The sequence below is a fragment of the Camelus ferus genome, chromosome 9 (genome assembly GCF_009834535.1).
Source record: "Camelus ferus isolate YT-003-E chromosome 9, BCGSAC_Cfer_1.0, whole genome shotgun sequence".
NCBI classification, from domain to species: Eukaryota; Metazoa; Chordata; class Mammalia; order Artiodactyla; family Camelidae; genus Camelus; species Camelus ferus.
The window spans coordinates 11,454,737-11,472,480 of NC_045704.1; the positions used below are offsets into that span (position 1 = coordinate 11,454,737).

A 17,744-nucleotide genomic window follows, 5' to 3' on the forward strand; every position below is an offset into this window, starting at 1 on the left:
TTGGATGAAGATTTATAGCATCTTTATTTATAGCAGCTGAAACCAGGAAACACCAATTTCTTCAAAGAGTGAATGGATAAAGTTACATCCAGTACGTATACTACTCACTAATACTGATAAAGCAATTCAACTCAAATAAATCTTAAGAGCAATCTGTTGAGTGACAAAAACATAAAAGGCTTACATGTTCCTTATTAATAAAAATTATAAATTTGAATAAATACAGCTTACTTATATAAAATGTATAAAACCCAGTTATAAAAATTATTTTGATAACATTCATAAAGTGACAAGATTATATTGATGGAAAACAGATACGTGGTTGCCAGAGGTAGGTTTGGATAGAGGGTATGAGCACAAAAAGGTAGGATGAGGATGTCTGTGGGGTTTCTGTTTTGTTTTGGGGGGGAGGATAATTAGGCTTATTTATTTATTTTTAATGTAGGTCCTGGGGATTGAACGCCGGACCCCTTGCATGCTAGGCATGCCCTCTACCCCTGAGCTACACCCACCCCTGAGGGTGTCTGTGTTGATTATTAACAGTTTTATGTCCTGGGGGGTGGTGGTTACATGAAATCTATACATGTAATAAAGGATCTTAGAATTATAAACTTAGAAAAAAATTCATGTAAAATCTATTGAAATCCAAATTCCAGAGGTTAGGGACTTAGTATACTACCAATGTCACTTTCCTGGATTCAGTAATATTATATGCTTACATAAAATGTTTTTACTGGGAAAAGTTGGGTAAAGGATACTAGGGGAAGTTTCTGGACTACTGCATTTTCTTGTAAGATAAACTGATTTCAAATTATACATTTTATAAAAATAACTTTGAAAGTGGTTTTGTAAAATATTTTGTCACATTTATAAACTAAGCAAGTGCAAATATGTGTTCATTTTGAGTTTCCTTTTAAAGTAGTTCAGTAGGCTGAATTTACAACTGTGTTTAGAGCCAAAGAAAACTAAAAGCTAATCACATATGGGGGTAGGCACAGAACACTCCTGCGTTGTATACAGCAATAAAAACTAATCAGTGCTGATAAAAGCAAACTGCTGCTTTTTTTTTTTTTTTTGCAGGGGTAGATAATTAAGTTTATTATTTTAATTATTTTTTAATGGAACCTTATGCATGCTAAGCACGTGCTCTACCACTGAGCTATACCCTCCCTCCTCTTAATCTTTTAAAGCTTTTTTTGGGGGTAACTAGATTTATTTATTTACTTAAGTTTTAATTTCTATGATTTCCTGACAAATAACAAAGAAAGTACCACTGAATCTTGCCATATGTATTGTCCTCTTCTAAGTTTTTCTCCAGTGTGAACCGTGAAATTCACTGAGGTCTTCTTCGTGGGTAAAAACTTGCCCACAGTCATTTTTTTTAAAATCACATTTCTATGAACAATGAGCTCACCGATGATCACTGATGATCCCTGATAATAAAGTCTATCTTCCCACTGAAGAATTTCCCAGTCTTTGCATTCACAGAACCGGTCTCTGTGTCTACTTCTCAGACATAGAATGAATCTAGAAAGTTTTGCCCAAGGCATCTCCGCATTGAAGGTATCGGTTTTCCAACCTGTTTTCACTGGCAGAAAACATGAGGTCAGCTCGCTAAAGACACTCCCACATCCACTGTGTTCACCAGGCTTGTCTCCTGGGCGAATTCTTCCACCTCCTCAGGGCGCACGTCGGGTAACACGCAGTACCACGATCACGCTCTGATCTGCTAGAAACAGCGGTGTTTCCATGAAGTCTAAGCTGCCACAGGAGGCACTTCCCCATTAACAGGGCTCTTGTTCTGCATGAGTTCACTCATGTAATGAGCTGTGACTCTCTGTTAAAGGAACTTCCACCTTGACTCAATCTACCCGTTTCCCTTACATGCATTTTCTTATGTTTAACAAGGTTTGACAAGTGGGAGAAGGCTTTCTTACAATCGCAGCATCCATAGGGCCTCTCTCCTGTGTGAGTTCTTTGATGGACATTGAGTACTGACTTCGTGGTGAAGGCTTTCCCACAGTCACTGCACTCGTAGGGTTTCTCTCCGGTGTGAATTCTCTGATGGGTAATGAGACCATACTTATGGGAGTAGGCCTTTCCACACTCAGTACACACAAAGGGTGTCTTCCCGGTATGACACCTCTCATGTTGTATGAGGCATATCTTCTGGCTGAAGGCTTTTCCACATTCACTGCATTCATAGGGTTTCTCTCCCGTATGAGTTCGCTGGTGTATGACGAGAGTGCGCTTTGTGGTGAAGCCCTTTCCACATTCGTTACATAAGTAAGATTTCTCTCCTGTGTGAGTTCGCTGATGGATGATGAGGGTGCGTTTCACAGTGAAGCCTTTCCCACATTCACTGCATATATATGATTTCTCCCCCGTGTGAGATCGCTGATGCACGATGAGATTGCTCTTCACGGTGAAGCCTTTCCCACAGTCACTGCATAAATAGGGCTTCTCTCCAGTATGGGTTCGCTGATGCACTACAAGATAGCGCTTCATTGTGAAGCCTTTCCCACACTCACTGCACACATAGGGTTTCTCTCCAGTGTGAGTTCGCTGGTGCACGACGAGATTGCTCTTCACGGTGAAGCCTTTCCCACATTCCCCACAGACATAAGGTTTCTCTCCACTATGAGTTCGCTGATGTGCAATCAGATAGCGCTTCATCGTGAAGCCTTTCCCACACTCACTACATATATAGGATTTCTCTCCTGCTGGGGTTTGCTGATGGACAGCGGGACCGCTCTTCACAGCAGAGCCTTTTCTGCGTTTGATGGTTAAATGGGGTTTGTCTCGTGTATGAGTTTTCTGATGTTTAGTGAACGTGACATTTCTGGAGAAGGATGTCCCACGTGGATCACACCCACGGGGTTTCTTTCCTGTATGAATGCTCTCGTGGTAAATGAGCCAAGACTTTCTGATGCAGGTTTTCTCACCTTCACTGCAGGCTTGGGGCTTCTCTATTTTGTGAGTCCTCTGATGTTCAAGGAGTTGGAATTTAGTGCTGCTGTGTTTTGCACTTTCGGGAAATTCACTTCCAGAGTAGGACTGCTCATGATTACCATGTAGAAAGGATATCTCATCTCCATTACATTCAACAGGGTTTTCCATTTTGTATCTTCCCTTCTGGTTAACTACATTTAAACCTGATTTAAAAGCTTTTCTGCGTAAGTCAAACAAATGATTTTGCATTAGAGCAAAAAGTGTTTTGCTCAGATGAACGCTATTTCTAAATGCATGCTGTTCACTGCATTGTTGCCTGCTCTTCAGAAACCTTTGGTTTGGGGAGTGCTCTAGTAGATGACTGCCAACTTTCCTGTTTCCTAGGAAAAAAGCGAACAACAAATTATTTCATGAGAAATGGTATGGAATGAAAGTGCTTAAAAAATGACGTAGTGGGGGGCTGGCTCCTTATTGTTTACCATATGATCCCAATATTAAAATTATAAAGGTATAAGATGACATAAAGTAATATCAGATCCAAGAAGAGACAAAGAGTGTATTTAAAGCTAAACACCCACAAAGAAAGAGTTCTCGGCAGGGAGGGTATAGCTCAGCAGTAGAGCACATACTCAGCCTGCATGAGGTTCTGGGTTCAAGCCCCAGTGCCTCCATTAGATAGATAGATAGGTAGATAGAATACATACATACATACATACATACATAATTACCTCCCCACCCCCCTAAAATAAGTTCTAAAAGGAAAAAAAAAAACTTCTTATCTGGTGAGATGAATACGTGGAGTAGCTGTTGGGGGGGGGGCTCTGACATCCTCACAGCTGTGCCCCCTTCTCTTAAAGATCCTAGACCTCCCTGACCACTCCCCTTGCTGGTTTCTCACTCACTCACCTGGACAGGATCCACTGTGAATTCCATCCTCTATTATCCATGGTTCTGCTCCATGTTTCAGCTTGGAGAGTGTATCTGGATTGGGAGCTTGATACCCTATTCATGAAAGATGATAGACTCTGATACAGTGACTGGGGTACAGGATGTCAAGATGGGAAAATATTACATTTCAGAGACAAAACAGTTACTTGTATGCAAAGTAAAAGTTCTCTTTTCAGGGTACAGGAGATTATTCCCCTTTGTTTGGGGCCAGATGTGGGACTGAAAATCTAACTTTTTTTTTTAATTATTGTTTTTATTGAAGTGTGGTCGATGCACAATGTTAGTTTCAGGTGCACAGCAAAGTGAAAATCTAACTCTTCAGAAGACCACAGTGACTGTAAAGCTTTCATCAGGTGGTAGAGGAAACACCAGTGACTGGGCACCTCCAAGTGGCACAGGAAGCCATCCTTACCCAGTGACACCAAGTTGTTGTAGTTCTCCAACATCACATCCCGGTACAGGTCTCTCTGAGTGGGGCCCAGGAGCTGCCACTCGTCCCAGGTGAAGTCCACGGCCACATCCTCCAATGTCAGTAACTCCTATAATAACAGAGTCTCACTTAACATGATGTGAATTCCTTTTATTAGTATAGAAGCAGCATGAGGGAAGTTGTTCAAGTTTTTACCACATGGCCTGCATCTATATACTTCTCTCAAATACATTTTGGCATTTGCTAAAGTATTTAGTATTTGCTTTAAGTAGAAGCAAAACCCTATTTTTCTACCTATATATTTTAGCATCTATTTCCATTTCCATTCTAAAAATATGCAAATAAAATTAGGCCAAATAAAATATTTCTACATTACCATGAAACTTCATAATTTCAATAGGAGAATCAACCATGAACAGATCCCACATCCAGAATTTACAAGATAGTGTTTTTAATAAATGTGAAAAAACAGAAGAAATTATACAAGATATGTCGATAGCAAAAAAAGGCCACTAAAGTTGATTAGGAAGATTTGAAAACAAAAACAAGGAGAAAATAAAGTAATGGAGAAGCAGTATCCAAGGACCTAAAAGGGGAGAAATGTCAAGACTTGATTAAACACTCCGAACCTCAGATTCAGGAATCCCAACAAATCCCAAGGAGGGGGTCTATATCTAGACACATCAGATTAAAACTATAATATGACAAACACAAAGGGAAAGTATGAAAGCATCCAGAGACAGAAGATAGATTACCTACGACAGAAACAATTGAATTCAGAAAAAATGGAATATTACATCCTTTGGTGTCCGCTGCCATCGGGTGGAAAAGAAGAAAGTTGGCCTGTGGGGACTAATGTGTAAAGAATGCCAATTCAGTGAAAACAGTCTGGGGGATGTCATGAAAATGACCACTGTGGCTCACTCTGCAGAGGTGGTTCAGATATGAGTGTAATTAATGGTCCAGGAGTACTGAGCTGTTATCGATGAAGCTGGAATTTCACACCAAATCTGTTTTGGTTTTTGTTTTTTAATTTTTTAAAACTCTGTGCACATTTTAAAAATTTCTTTCTAATTTTTATTTTTTCCCCTTTAACAGGAGGCACTGGGGATCGAACCCAGGACTTCATGCACACCACGCATGTGTTCTACCACTGAGTTATACCCCTACCCCCAGCCAAATCTATTTTTTGAACTCAGAGTAAATCTCCACCAGTTCTCCCAAATTTATGGGTTTGATTATGTTATCTTATCATTTCAAGGACTAAATATCTGATTTCTATCAACCGCCAACAGCTTTTTCTCCCCCTAGTTTTACTGAGAAATAGACATATACCACTGTGTAAGTTTAAGGTGTATGGCCTGATGGTATGACTTATGTATATTGTGAAATGATTACAACAGATACAGCTAACATCCATCTTCTCTCACATAGAAACAATAAAAAGGAGAGAAAAAGAGGGGAAAAAAATTTCTCCCTGTGATGAGAGCTCTAAGGATTTACTCTTAACAACTTTCCTATATGTCAGACAGCAGTGTTAGCTATAGTCATCATACTGTACATTACGTCCCTAGTACTTCTTTATCTTACGAGTTTTTTGAGTATGATTATGCACTCAAGAACTTTTTTTTTTTAATGGCAGTCCTGGGGATTGAACCCAGGACCTTGTGCGTGCTAAGCATGTGCTCTACCACTGGGCTACACCCTTCCCCACCTCGTGGTATTGTATATAGCTATATAGGTAATGTTCTTCAAGAAACTGCACTCATCTGTCTTTTAGATGCTCAGTTGCCACCAGGCCAGTGATACTTTGGCTAGCAGGGAGCCCCGCAGACTTGCTGATGTTGTTAGCAGTATCCTTCCATTCACCTAAGTGACATAAACTAGTAAATCCCCTGAGGAACTGGTCTGCCTTCTCCTCACAATCAGTGCGTATCATGTAGCTTTCTGTGCTTCTCTGGTTGTGATGTCCATCAGAGATAACGGAACATGAAAACTAACGTATCCCCCAGGACCCACCACAGTCACACATCATGTTCCAGTATTTGTCATTTGGTGTCACCCCCATGAACAATATATTCTTGATCCCTCTTTGTCCTGATTTTGAATTCAGAATCTAAGTTGATTTCTCCCCAGAACCCAATTATCCCAAATTTCTACTTTTATAAAGACTTGAATTGATTTTTCTCAGGTCGTCACAAATCCATTAGAAGACAAAGGAAAGAGAGAACAAACCAAAAATCACCTGCGCCTCGATCATCTTCTTCTGTGCTCAGGAAATAGTGAGTAACATGGAGTCTATGTCTTTCTTCTCTTCTGCATGGGCCATGTAGTTCTTAGAGACAGAAATATTGGTGCTCAGTTAAACCTGCCCCCAGAAATGATGACATCCAACTCCAAGAACCCCCTCCCTCTTCCCTTAATCCCTTCACTCGACTGCCCTTTCTCCAGAGGAGCCAGGACCTGTGGCCCAAAGAGCAGACTGACTTCTAAGCGTATGCCCCCTCAGGGCCTGGATATTGTCACCGGTGGTAGGCACTTACCAAAATTAAGGGACTCAATATTTCCAACCATTCCTTCATTTGGTGCCCCATGGGCTTTCCTAACTCTGGGGCAACAAAACAAGACTTTAAACGTGTGAAAAGTATGCCTTTCTTTTGTGAAGAGGAAGTGGCATGACTATTAAAAGGGAGGAAGGAGAGGGGAGGAGTATAACTCAGTCGCAGAGTGTGTGCTTAGCACACATGAGGTCCTGGGTTCAGTCCGCAGTACCTCCGTTACAGGGGGGAAGAAAAGGAGGCGGGAAAGCAGAAGCAGCAGAGCACCACGCCTCAGAGGCTGGTGAATGCTTGGGGAGGTCAAGTTCCGTCAAGAGGACATACAGAAGGTTCCAAGGATCCGGACACTGTCTTTAAAAAGCATGTGTGCCCATGTACTACTTCAAAAGTCATCATATACTCAATGGGTAAACACCTCTCAGTTTGAAGACCATCCTATTAAGCACACAGTTAAGACTGTCTTCTCTTTGTGTACTGAGGGATTAACCTTGCCCAAGAGAGGTTTGGCATTGCCCTCAGTTTCTGGGAGGGAACCACTAAGCCCTGGGAATGTGCTGTCTGATACGAGTGGCTTTGCTTCCCTGGGAGGCTTGGGTCATACAAGATGGTCTATGCTAATAATGTGATTTACGGTGAAAGGCCTGGGACCTCATGGTATCAGCTCAACCTCTAGAGGGGCTGGTGACTAAGTTCAGCCATACAGGTAGCCAGTCATGTCTATGTTCACTGAACCTCAATACAAACTCTGGACATTGAGGGTTGGATGAGTTTTCCCTGGTCTGCAATAACGATAAAAACAAAAACACAAATGAAACTAACAAGGACATGAAAGGTTTGAACACTATAATCAATCAGCTAAGTGACATTTATTTAACATTACACTCAACAGAAACAAAATACACATTTTTTCCAAAAGCACGTGGACTGTTCTTCAGGAAAGACCATACATCAGGATATAAAACAACAGTCAATAAATTCAAGACATACTTTCCAATCACAAGAGAACTGAATTAGATATCAACTTCAGAATGAAACTTAGAAAATACCCAGACACTTGGAAAGTAAACAGCACACTTCTGAATAACTGTAGGTTGAAAAATAATATATACATATATTACTCAGATGAAATGGACAAATGCCTACAAAAAGACAAAACTGAAAGAATTTTTTTTTAATTTGAATAGATATACAACAAGTAAAGAAACAGATTAGTAATTAAAAGTCATCAAAGAAAAGGCTACTCTCAGATCACTTCACTCTATAAAGACAGTATTACCAAGATACCAAAGCCAGACAAAGGCATCAGAGAAAAACTACAGACCAATCTCCTTCATGAATACAGGTGAAAACTTGTTAACAGTGTATTAGCAAAACACATGCAGCACAATAGAAAAAGGGTCATAGAAAGCAACTATGGAGGAGTTGTCACAAGAATGCTATGTTGGTTGGCCATGGGAAAATAAATTAATGGAATATTCCAAATTCATACAATAAAGGATAAAACCCAGGTGTTCTCAAAAGACACACAAAAGGTTTGTGACCACATCGAATATCCTATCATGATTAAAACTTTCAAAAAAAACTAGGATCAGAAGGGAACTTATTCAAATGAATAAAGGGCATCTATGAAAAACCAAAACCAACATCTTACTTAACAGTAAAATTCTGAATAAATTCTGAATGTTTTTCTCCTAGAATTGAGAACAAGGCAAAGATGGGTCTAGCCAGTTCAAAAAGTAACAAACAAATAAATACATTTTTAAAAATTAAAGGCATCCATATGGGAAATGCAGAGTACAACTGTCCTTGTTCATAGACAACATGATCTTGTATATAGAAAATCCTAAGAAGTGCATGCAAAAAAAAAAAAAAAAACCAAAACCTGTTAGAACTAATAAGCTTAGCAAGGTTACAGGATATGATATCAATATATTAAAGTAAATTGCATATCTCTGTACTAGCAATGATCCAGCCAAAAAGCAAACTAAGGAAGCAATTCCACACTCGAAGGCATCAAAGAAAAAAACAACAACAAAACTTTAAGAATAAATTAAGCCTAATGCAAGACTTGTATACTGAAAATTATAAAACATTTTTGAGACAAATTTAGTAAGATATAACTAAATGGAGAGGGGGAGGGTGCAGCTCAGTGGTAGAGTGTGAGCTTAGCATGCACGAGGTCCTGGGTTCAATCCCCAGTACCTCCCTTAAAAAAATAAATAAACTAATTACCTCCCCCTTAAAAAAATAAGTAAATAAAGGGAAAAAAATAAAACAATATACTTTTTTAAAAAATGAAACAAATAAAAATATAAAGTCTAAAAATTAAACAGGAAGGAAGGAAGAAAGAAAGGTAGGAAGGAAGCAAGGAAGGAAGGAAGGAAGAAATTCCAAGCCCATGGATTGGAAGATTCAATATGGTGTGATGGCAATTCTCCTCAGATTGATATCAAATCAATGCAATCACTATTAAAGGTACACCAGTGATTTTATAAATATTGAGAAGCTGATTCTAAAATCTGCATTAAAAGGCAAAGAATCTAGAACAGCCAAATAATTGTAAAATAAGATTATAAAGTTGGTGAGTGCTTATACTAATCTATTTCAAAATTTATCTTAAAGCCACAGTAATATGATAGGTACTGTGTTGACATAATGATAGATACATAATTCAGTGTAACAGAATTGAGAGTCAAGAAATAAATACAAGTATAGTTAACTGATTTTGAACAAAGGTGCAAGACAAAGCAATGCAGGAAAGGATGGCCTTTTCAACAAATAAACTGGAACAACTGAATATCCATTTCCAAAAAAAAAAAAATGAACCTAGATCCTTACCTCACACCATATATTGAAAAATTAAATTACAATAGGTGATAAATTTAAATGTAACAGCTAAAAATACAAACTATCTCAAGAAACTGAGAAGACAAGCCACAGACTGGGAGAAAATATTTGCAAAAGACTTATCTGATATAGGACTGTTAATACAAACTACACAAAGAACTCTTAAAAACTCAAGAAAAAGAAAATATGACCCAATTGAAAAAGATCTGAACTGACACCTTACCAAAGAAGATATACAGATAGCAAATGAGCAAATGAAAAGTTGTTTCATATCATATGTAACTGGGAAATTACAAATTAAAACAACGAGATACCATTACCCACCTATTACAATAGCCAAAATTCAAAACCCTGACAACACCAAATGCTGTAGAGGATAAGAGGCAACAGGAACTCTAATTTATTGCTGATGGAAAGGCAAAATGGTACAGACACTTTGGAAGACATTTTGGCAGCTTCTTACAAAACTATATATATCTATCTATCTATATATAGATATATATATAGATAGATAGATACTGCTTTTTGTGGGGGAGGGTAATTAGATTGATTGATTGATCTATCTATTTATTTATTTATGGAGATACTAGGGATTGAACCCAGAACCTCGTGCATGCTAATCATGTGATCTACCACTGAGCTATTCCCTCCCCTCCACAAAACTATGTATAAACTCTTAACATACAATCTAGCAATCACATTCCTTGCTATTTACCAAAATCAGTTGAAAATTTATGTCCACACAGGAACCTAGTGTTTATAGCAGCTCTATCCATCCAGACAATGGAATATTATTCAGCACTAAAAAGAAATGTGCTATCAAGCCATGAAAAGACAAGGAGGAATCTTAAATGCGTATTATTAAGTGAAAGAAGCCAATCTAAAAAGGGTACATACTATGATTCCAACTATATGACATTCTGGGACAGACAAAGTTAAGGAAGCAGTAAAAAGGTCAGTGGTTGCCAAGAGCTTGGGGGAGAACAAGATGAACAGACAGAATCCAGAGGATTTTTAGAGCAGTGGAACTATTCTATATGATACTCAATGGTGGATACAAGTCATTAACATTTGTCAAAACTCAAAGAACATACAACTCCAAGAGTGAACCCTAATGCAAATTATGCATTTTGGGTGATAATGTGTCAACATGTTAACTGATTGTAACAAATCCACCACTCTGGTGCAGGAAGCTGACAATGGAGACGGTTGTGTGTGTTGGAAAACAAGAGTACATGGGATCTCTACCCACTTCCCACTCAATGTGGCTGTAATGTAAACCTGCTCTAAAAAGTTAAGTCATATATATGCCTGTCTATAGCTACACACAAACACAATCTTGCAGAAAACATGAGACATTTGTCATGACCTCAGGTTAGGCAGAGAAGTCTTAAGCATGTCAACAAACCAGCAAACCATAAAATAAGAAAACTGGTAAATTGGACTTGTATTAAGTTTTGCACATCAAAAGATACTATCAAGCAAAAGGAAAAGGTAAGCCACAAATGGGGAGAAAACTTTGCAAATCATATATCTGATAAACAACTTCTATGCAGAATATAGAAATAACCCTAAAAACTCGGTAACTTACTAAGAAGACAAACAATCCATTTAGAAAATGAGAAAAGACTTGAATAGATATTACCCTAAAGAAGACATGAAGCAGCTCTATTTACAATAGCCAAGAAATTGCCAAGAAAGCCACCTAAATGTGCATCAACAGATGAATGGAAAAAATGTTGTGGTATATATATATATACACACACACACACATATACATACATACATACATATATGATGGAATACTACTTAGCCATAAAAAAGAATGAAATAATGCCATTTGCAGCAACATGCATGGACCAGGAGATCATCATACTAAGTAAGCCAGAAAGAAAAAGAAAAATACCATATGATATCACTTACATGTGAAATAAAAAAAAAAAGACACAAATGAACAGAGACAGATTCACAGACATAGAAAACAAACTTACAGTTACCAAGAGAGAAAGAGAGTGGGAAGGGATAAATTGGGAGGTCAAGATTTGCAGATACTAACTACTATATATAAAACAGATAAACAACAAGGTCCTACTGTATAGCACAAGAAACTATATTCAGGACCTTGTAATGACCTATAATGAAAAGGAATATATACATGTATAAATGAATCACTATGCTGTAGCCCAGAAATTAACACATTGTAAATCAACTATACTTCAATTAAAAAACAGAAGCCACAAATGTCTATAAATATACACATGAAAAGATGATCAATATTGTCATTAGGGAAATTAAGATAATGATGATAAATTCTACTATACACCAACTAGAAAGATGATAATCAAAAAGACTATTAATTCCAAATGTTGATGAGAATGGGGAGAAACTGCAAATCTCATCCAATAATAGTAAACTGGTACAGGCACTTTGGAAATTTTGTAAAACATACACTTATCTTAAGAACCAGTCATTCCACTCAGGAATTTAACAAAGAAATGAAAACATGTCCAATTTGTAGCTGAATGTATGTAGCAATATTATTCATAAGTCTTAAACTGAAAACAATTCCAGTAACTGTGATTTGATAAACAAAATGCATTTATACACATCCAATGGATCATTCAGGAATAGAACTGAAGAGACTATTTCTCAATTCATTCTCTGAGGCCATTTAGTTTTAAAAAATACAATACTATCTATAATGCCATAAAACAAATGTGGATTACTTACAGGAAAAAAAATGACAAAAATGTAAAAGGCCTTTTGAAAACTGTATCACTGAGAAATTTTTAAAGATTTTAATAAATGGAGAGATACACCTTGGTCATTTTCTGAAATGAATCAAACAGACCACACTCCAGAATTGGTCCATAGAGTCATAAAATGTCAATCGTAATCCCAGGAAGGCTTTTCTGTAGAAACTGATAGACTGGTTCTTAAATTCGGATAGAGATGCAAAGGGTCTAGAATAGGCAAAACAACTGTGAAAAAGAACAAAGCTGGTGGGTTGACACTACCTGATCTCAAGAATTTTTACTAAGCTACAGTAATCAAGACAGGATGGTATTCATGCCAATACAGACAAATGAATGGAACAGAAGAGAGTTCAGAATAAGGCTCACATCTATATGGTCAACTGACCTTTTACAAAGGCTCAAAGGCAATACAGTGGAGAAAGGAAAGTATTTTCAACAAATGTTGCTGGAACAAGTAGATACGCATATGGAAAAGAAAAAAGAAAAAAAAAAGAACTTAGATCCATACATTGTACCATACCCATAACTCAAAATGGATAATAAAACTAAATGAAAAACGTTAAAAAAAAAAACAACAAAAATAAACTCTAAAACTTCTAGAAGAAAAAAATGGAGAATGTCCTCTGATCCTGTAGTTAGGCAAAGAGTTCTTAGATACAACACCAAAAGAATAATTTGTTTTAAAAGAGTTCCTACACTGGACGTCACAGAAACTAAATCCATCTGCTCTTCAAAACACATTGCTAAGGGAGGGGAGGGTATAGCTCAAGCACTAAAGCACATGCTTAGTTAGCATGCAGCAAGGTCCTGGGTTCAGCCCCCAGTACCTCTTCTACAAATAAATAAATAAATAAACCTCATTACCTCCCCCCCCAAAATATATAAATTTAAAAAAACCACACACACATCGTTAAGAGACTGTTGAAAGGCCTAAGACTAGGAGAAAAATCCTTGTAAAGCATATAACTGGTAAAGGAAGGACTTGTATCCAGATTGTATAAAGAATTCTCAAAAATCAGCAAGAAAACACAACAGAAAATTGCGATATACTTGAACAAATACTTCAGCAAGGAAGATGTATGGACGGCAATTAAGTCCATGAAAAGATGCTCAACATCATTAGCCATCATTAGATAAATATAAACTAAAACCACAAGCTACTGCTCCACACCTATCAGAATGCCTAAAATTAAAAAGAAAAGATACAAAATGTGGAGGCCCTCAACCATCCAACTGCTTCTCCTGGGAATACAAAGTACAACCACTTTGGGAAATAGTTTGGCGGTTTCTTAAAAAATTAAACACACACCTACCTCATGATTTGGCCACTCAACAACTGGTGATTTACCCAAGAGAAAGAAAAATGTATGTAAATATAGACTTGACCTAAACAAGCAATTCTCCAATGAAGACATACAAATGGCCTACAGGTACATGAAAAGAGACACAGAAAATTTTTAAAATACAAGATAAATTAAAAGGGACACAAAGAAGCTTCTGGAGGTGATGGCTATGTTCACTGTGGTGACAGTTTCATAAATATATGTGTCAAACTTACCAATCTGTATGTGTAGTTTACTGTATGTCAATTTTGCCTCAGTAAATCACTTGGCAAAAAAGGAAAAACTTACCATTGTATCATTTTATTTTATTTCATCTTGGTGAGGGGAGGTAATTAGGTTTATTTATTTTTAGAGGAGGTACTGGGGATTGAACCCAGGACCTCAGGCATGCTAAGCATGTGCTCTACCACTTGAGCTACACCCTTCCCCAAAAAAGGAAAAACTTAGTGATACTTATAGATAGAGCTCAAAAATATTATACTAAATGAAAAAAAAGGCAGCCCCAAAAGACAACATATTTATGATTCTGTTCGTATGAAATGTCCAGAAACTGCAAAATTAATAAGGCAGGAAGATGATCAGTGGTTGTTCATGGCCAGGGGTAGGAGTGGAGACTGAGTGCATAGAGGACCAAGAAAACTTTCGGGGGCGATGGAAATGTTTTCAAATTGGATTGTGCTGATGGTTGCACAACTCTAGAAATCAGTTAAAATTCCTGAAATGTACACTTATATTGGTGAATTTAATGGTAAATTAAACCCAAATAAAACTATAACAAAAAAGGCTCCCTTTCCTACAGTACAAAAGAAAAACTGTAATTGCAAAAAAAAAAAAAGAAAAAAAAAAAAAGAAAGAAAGAAAGAAAGAAAAATGTCCAGGAGAAAGTTTACCAAGAAATTAAGGTAGACAGAAATCTTTGGGACCAAAACCAAACGAACAAACAAAAAAGGCACAATAAATTTTCAAGTGGAGTGGTAAAATCTGTGTAATCATAAAGGCAAAATGGGTTACTGAAATTATAACTGAATTATTTTGAATACTGATTGTATGTCAATACTACTTACATTAATAAATACATTTGATTCCAGACACCATGCCGCTGGTTCACCAACCTATGTCGATAATACTGCAACAATTTTTTAAAAGGTATAAATATCTCATATGCAAATATGTTGAGAACAAGGAATTAATACAAGCAATTGTCCTTATGTTTATACAAATTATCCCAAATGTTAAAAAAAAAACTATTAAAAAAAAAGTTCTGGGGGGTGTATATAGGTCAGTAGTTGAATGCGTGCTTAGCATGCACGAGGTTCCGGGTTCAATCTCCAGCACCTCCATTTTAAAAATTAAATAAAATAAGTAAATAAACCAACTTAACCCTCCCAGAAAAGTTCTCACTGCGGAACGGAATATAGGGTAAAGCAGATGCTTTCACTTGAGTAAGAATGACCCTAAAAGGAAATATCCAAAAGTAGTAAACTTGGAGACAAGAAGAACGAAAACTCCATCTTTAATAGTGAACTTATCACTAAATCACTCTGAACCACACTGAATTTTTTGAGGACAGTGAGAAGAGTTATGATGTGGAGAGACAAAAAAAAGTTTTTAGTAAGGTCCGTGAGGACAGACTTGAAGGAGTGAACTGTATTTGAATGAACTGGATAAAGGCAGACCTCAAATGTGTTTCCAGCATTCAAGGTTTGAACTTGAACCTGCCGATTCTCCAGGAGCCCTGGACCGTCTCAAATACTGACAGTCCTTACCAGGCGTGTCTATGACCGAGTCCTCTATTAAATACCATATTAAACTCCAAACACACCCGAAACCAACAGAAACATCCCTCCAGCCCGGGCTTCTCTGAGTCTCACGGTAAATCGCGAACCGGGCGGGAACTGCGTTCACTGATACAAACTTTCTACGGCAGTTCTCAACCACCGAGTCCCACAAGCTGGCAAATCCAAGTAGACCTCAAGCTCTGACAGAGTGGGACTTGCGGTCGATGATTTCTTCACACCCTTAATCACTGACTGCCGAAGGCCCCATCACTAACGCCAGGACTCCTCAGGGACTGAATCTCTCTCAGTAAGAGATCCGACTACGGTCCTTCACACGCGCTGACGTTTCACGGACCCCACAGGCCGTGAATCCAAGCCCGGAACCCGACTCACCTGATCCCAAACCTCTCCGGGCACCACTGGCAGTGACAAAAGACTGAGCCCACGACCAAAACCGCTTTCTATTCGGAAGCGTTCCTCCGCGGTCCCTAGGGACGCAGACCGGCTAGGACCAGGGAATCCGTACAAGACCTCGGAGCGTTGCCGGACTTCCGGGTTCCGACTGCGGGCTCCGCTCTGTGACGCAGCGTGGCCCCGCCCACCTCGGCGTTTCTGACGGGCGGGGCCATAACGGCTGCGGGAAGAAATCGAAATCGTTCCCGGCCACCCCCATGCTTTTACCTCCTGGTTGCGAGGGACCGTTAGCAGTGCTGCGCTAACCGCCTAAGATTTCAGAGGCCATGAAATGGCCCGTGACTCTAGGGCCAACATGATGCGTTCAGCCGGCTGGGCAGCAAAGAAAGATGGCGGCACCCTTCGTGCGATTTAGAGCGAGGCGTTACTGAAGAGGACGATGGGCGCGGCCATCTTGGAAGAAGGCAGGCGTCCGTACGGCAGAGAGGGGCTCACCACGGGCGTCTTGGGAGGATTAAAACGGATAGAAACCCAGACGTCGCGTCAGAGGCGGCAGCCACAGAGCTGACAAAAGCAGTGGCCACTTAAAGTCTTAGGTTTGGGGAGAGTGCGCTTGTGTGTGGAGTGGGTAAGGCCTTTGCAACTTAGAAGGAAGACAGCCGATGAAGAGGCGCAGCTAAAAAGGGGGAGCTCGGTAAAAAAAAAAAAACAACTAATACCCACGTGGGTAAGAGGATGAAGTAAAGGTACAAATATATTTACTGCATGTTCCCTCCAAAAATATAGGACAGTGGGCATTTGAGAATATGAAATTATGAGATAACGCAGTTATCATTTGGCCTAGTTCACAAATTTTAAAAAGACTACACCTTAAAATGTTATTTTTATGCAGGCAAGGGAGGTTTAATTGTAGAGAATTTAAGAGGATACTCGCTTTTTAGAAGGTAACCTGGATCCAATTTAAATTTTTCATTCTCTTTGACCATGCAATTCTTTTTTTGTTATTTTAATGTATTTTAGTTAAAATTTTTAGTTGAAGTGTAGTTGATTTACAATGTTCTGTTAATTTCTAGTGTACAGCATAGTGATTCAGTTTTATATTCCTTTTCGTATTCTTTTTCATTATAGACTATTACAATGTATTGAATGTAGTTCCCTGTGCTATACAATAGGACCTATTTATCTCCTTTAAATATAGTGGTATGCACAAGCTCCTAATTTATCCCTCCCCCAACCATAAGTTTGTTTTCTATGTCTGTGCATCTGTTTCTATTTTGTAAATGTTCATTTTTGTCCTTTTTTTTTAGATTCCACATAGAAGTGTTATATGGTTTTTTTCTTTCTCTGTCTGGCTTACTTTACTTGGTATGATAATCTACAGGTCCACCCATGTTGCTGCAAATGGCATTTATTTTTTTCATGGCTGAGTAGTATTCGTGTGTGTGTGTGTGTGTGTGTGTGTGTGTGTGTGTGTGTGTGTGTGTGTGTGTGTGTGTGTGTGTGTGTGTGTGTGTATCACAACTTCTTTCTCCATCTGTCGGATGTTTAATCTCCATCCATGTCTTGGCTATTGTAAATACTGCCGCTGTGAACATTGGAGTGCATCTATCTTTTACTGAAGTATAATCAGTTTCAATGCATGCATCTTTTCGAATTAGAGTTTCCTCCAGATACATGCTCATGAGTGGGATTGCTAGATCATAGGGTAAGTCTATGTT

General features: G+C 38.4%; 1 protein-coding gene across 1 annotated transcript in view; it reads right to left on the bottom strand.

Annotated features, from left to right (window-relative positions):
• LOC102507441 (zinc finger protein 91) overlaps positions 1 to 17,744 on the bottom strand; it is a 37,809-nt gene continuing 20,065 nt past the window's right edge. Inside the window, 6 exon segments of the mRNA XM_032487387.1 lie at positions 1 to 1,817; positions 1,819 to 1,872; positions 1,874 to 3,332; positions 3,859 to 3,954; positions 4,313 to 4,439; positions 16,006 to 16,335. Of these exon segments, the coding sequence (XP_032343278.1) occupies positions 1,757 to 1,817; positions 1,819 to 1,872; positions 1,874 to 3,332; positions 3,859 to 3,954; positions 4,313 to 4,439; positions 16,006 to 16,335 (2,127 nt within the window). The 3' untranslated portion in view covers positions 1 to 1,756.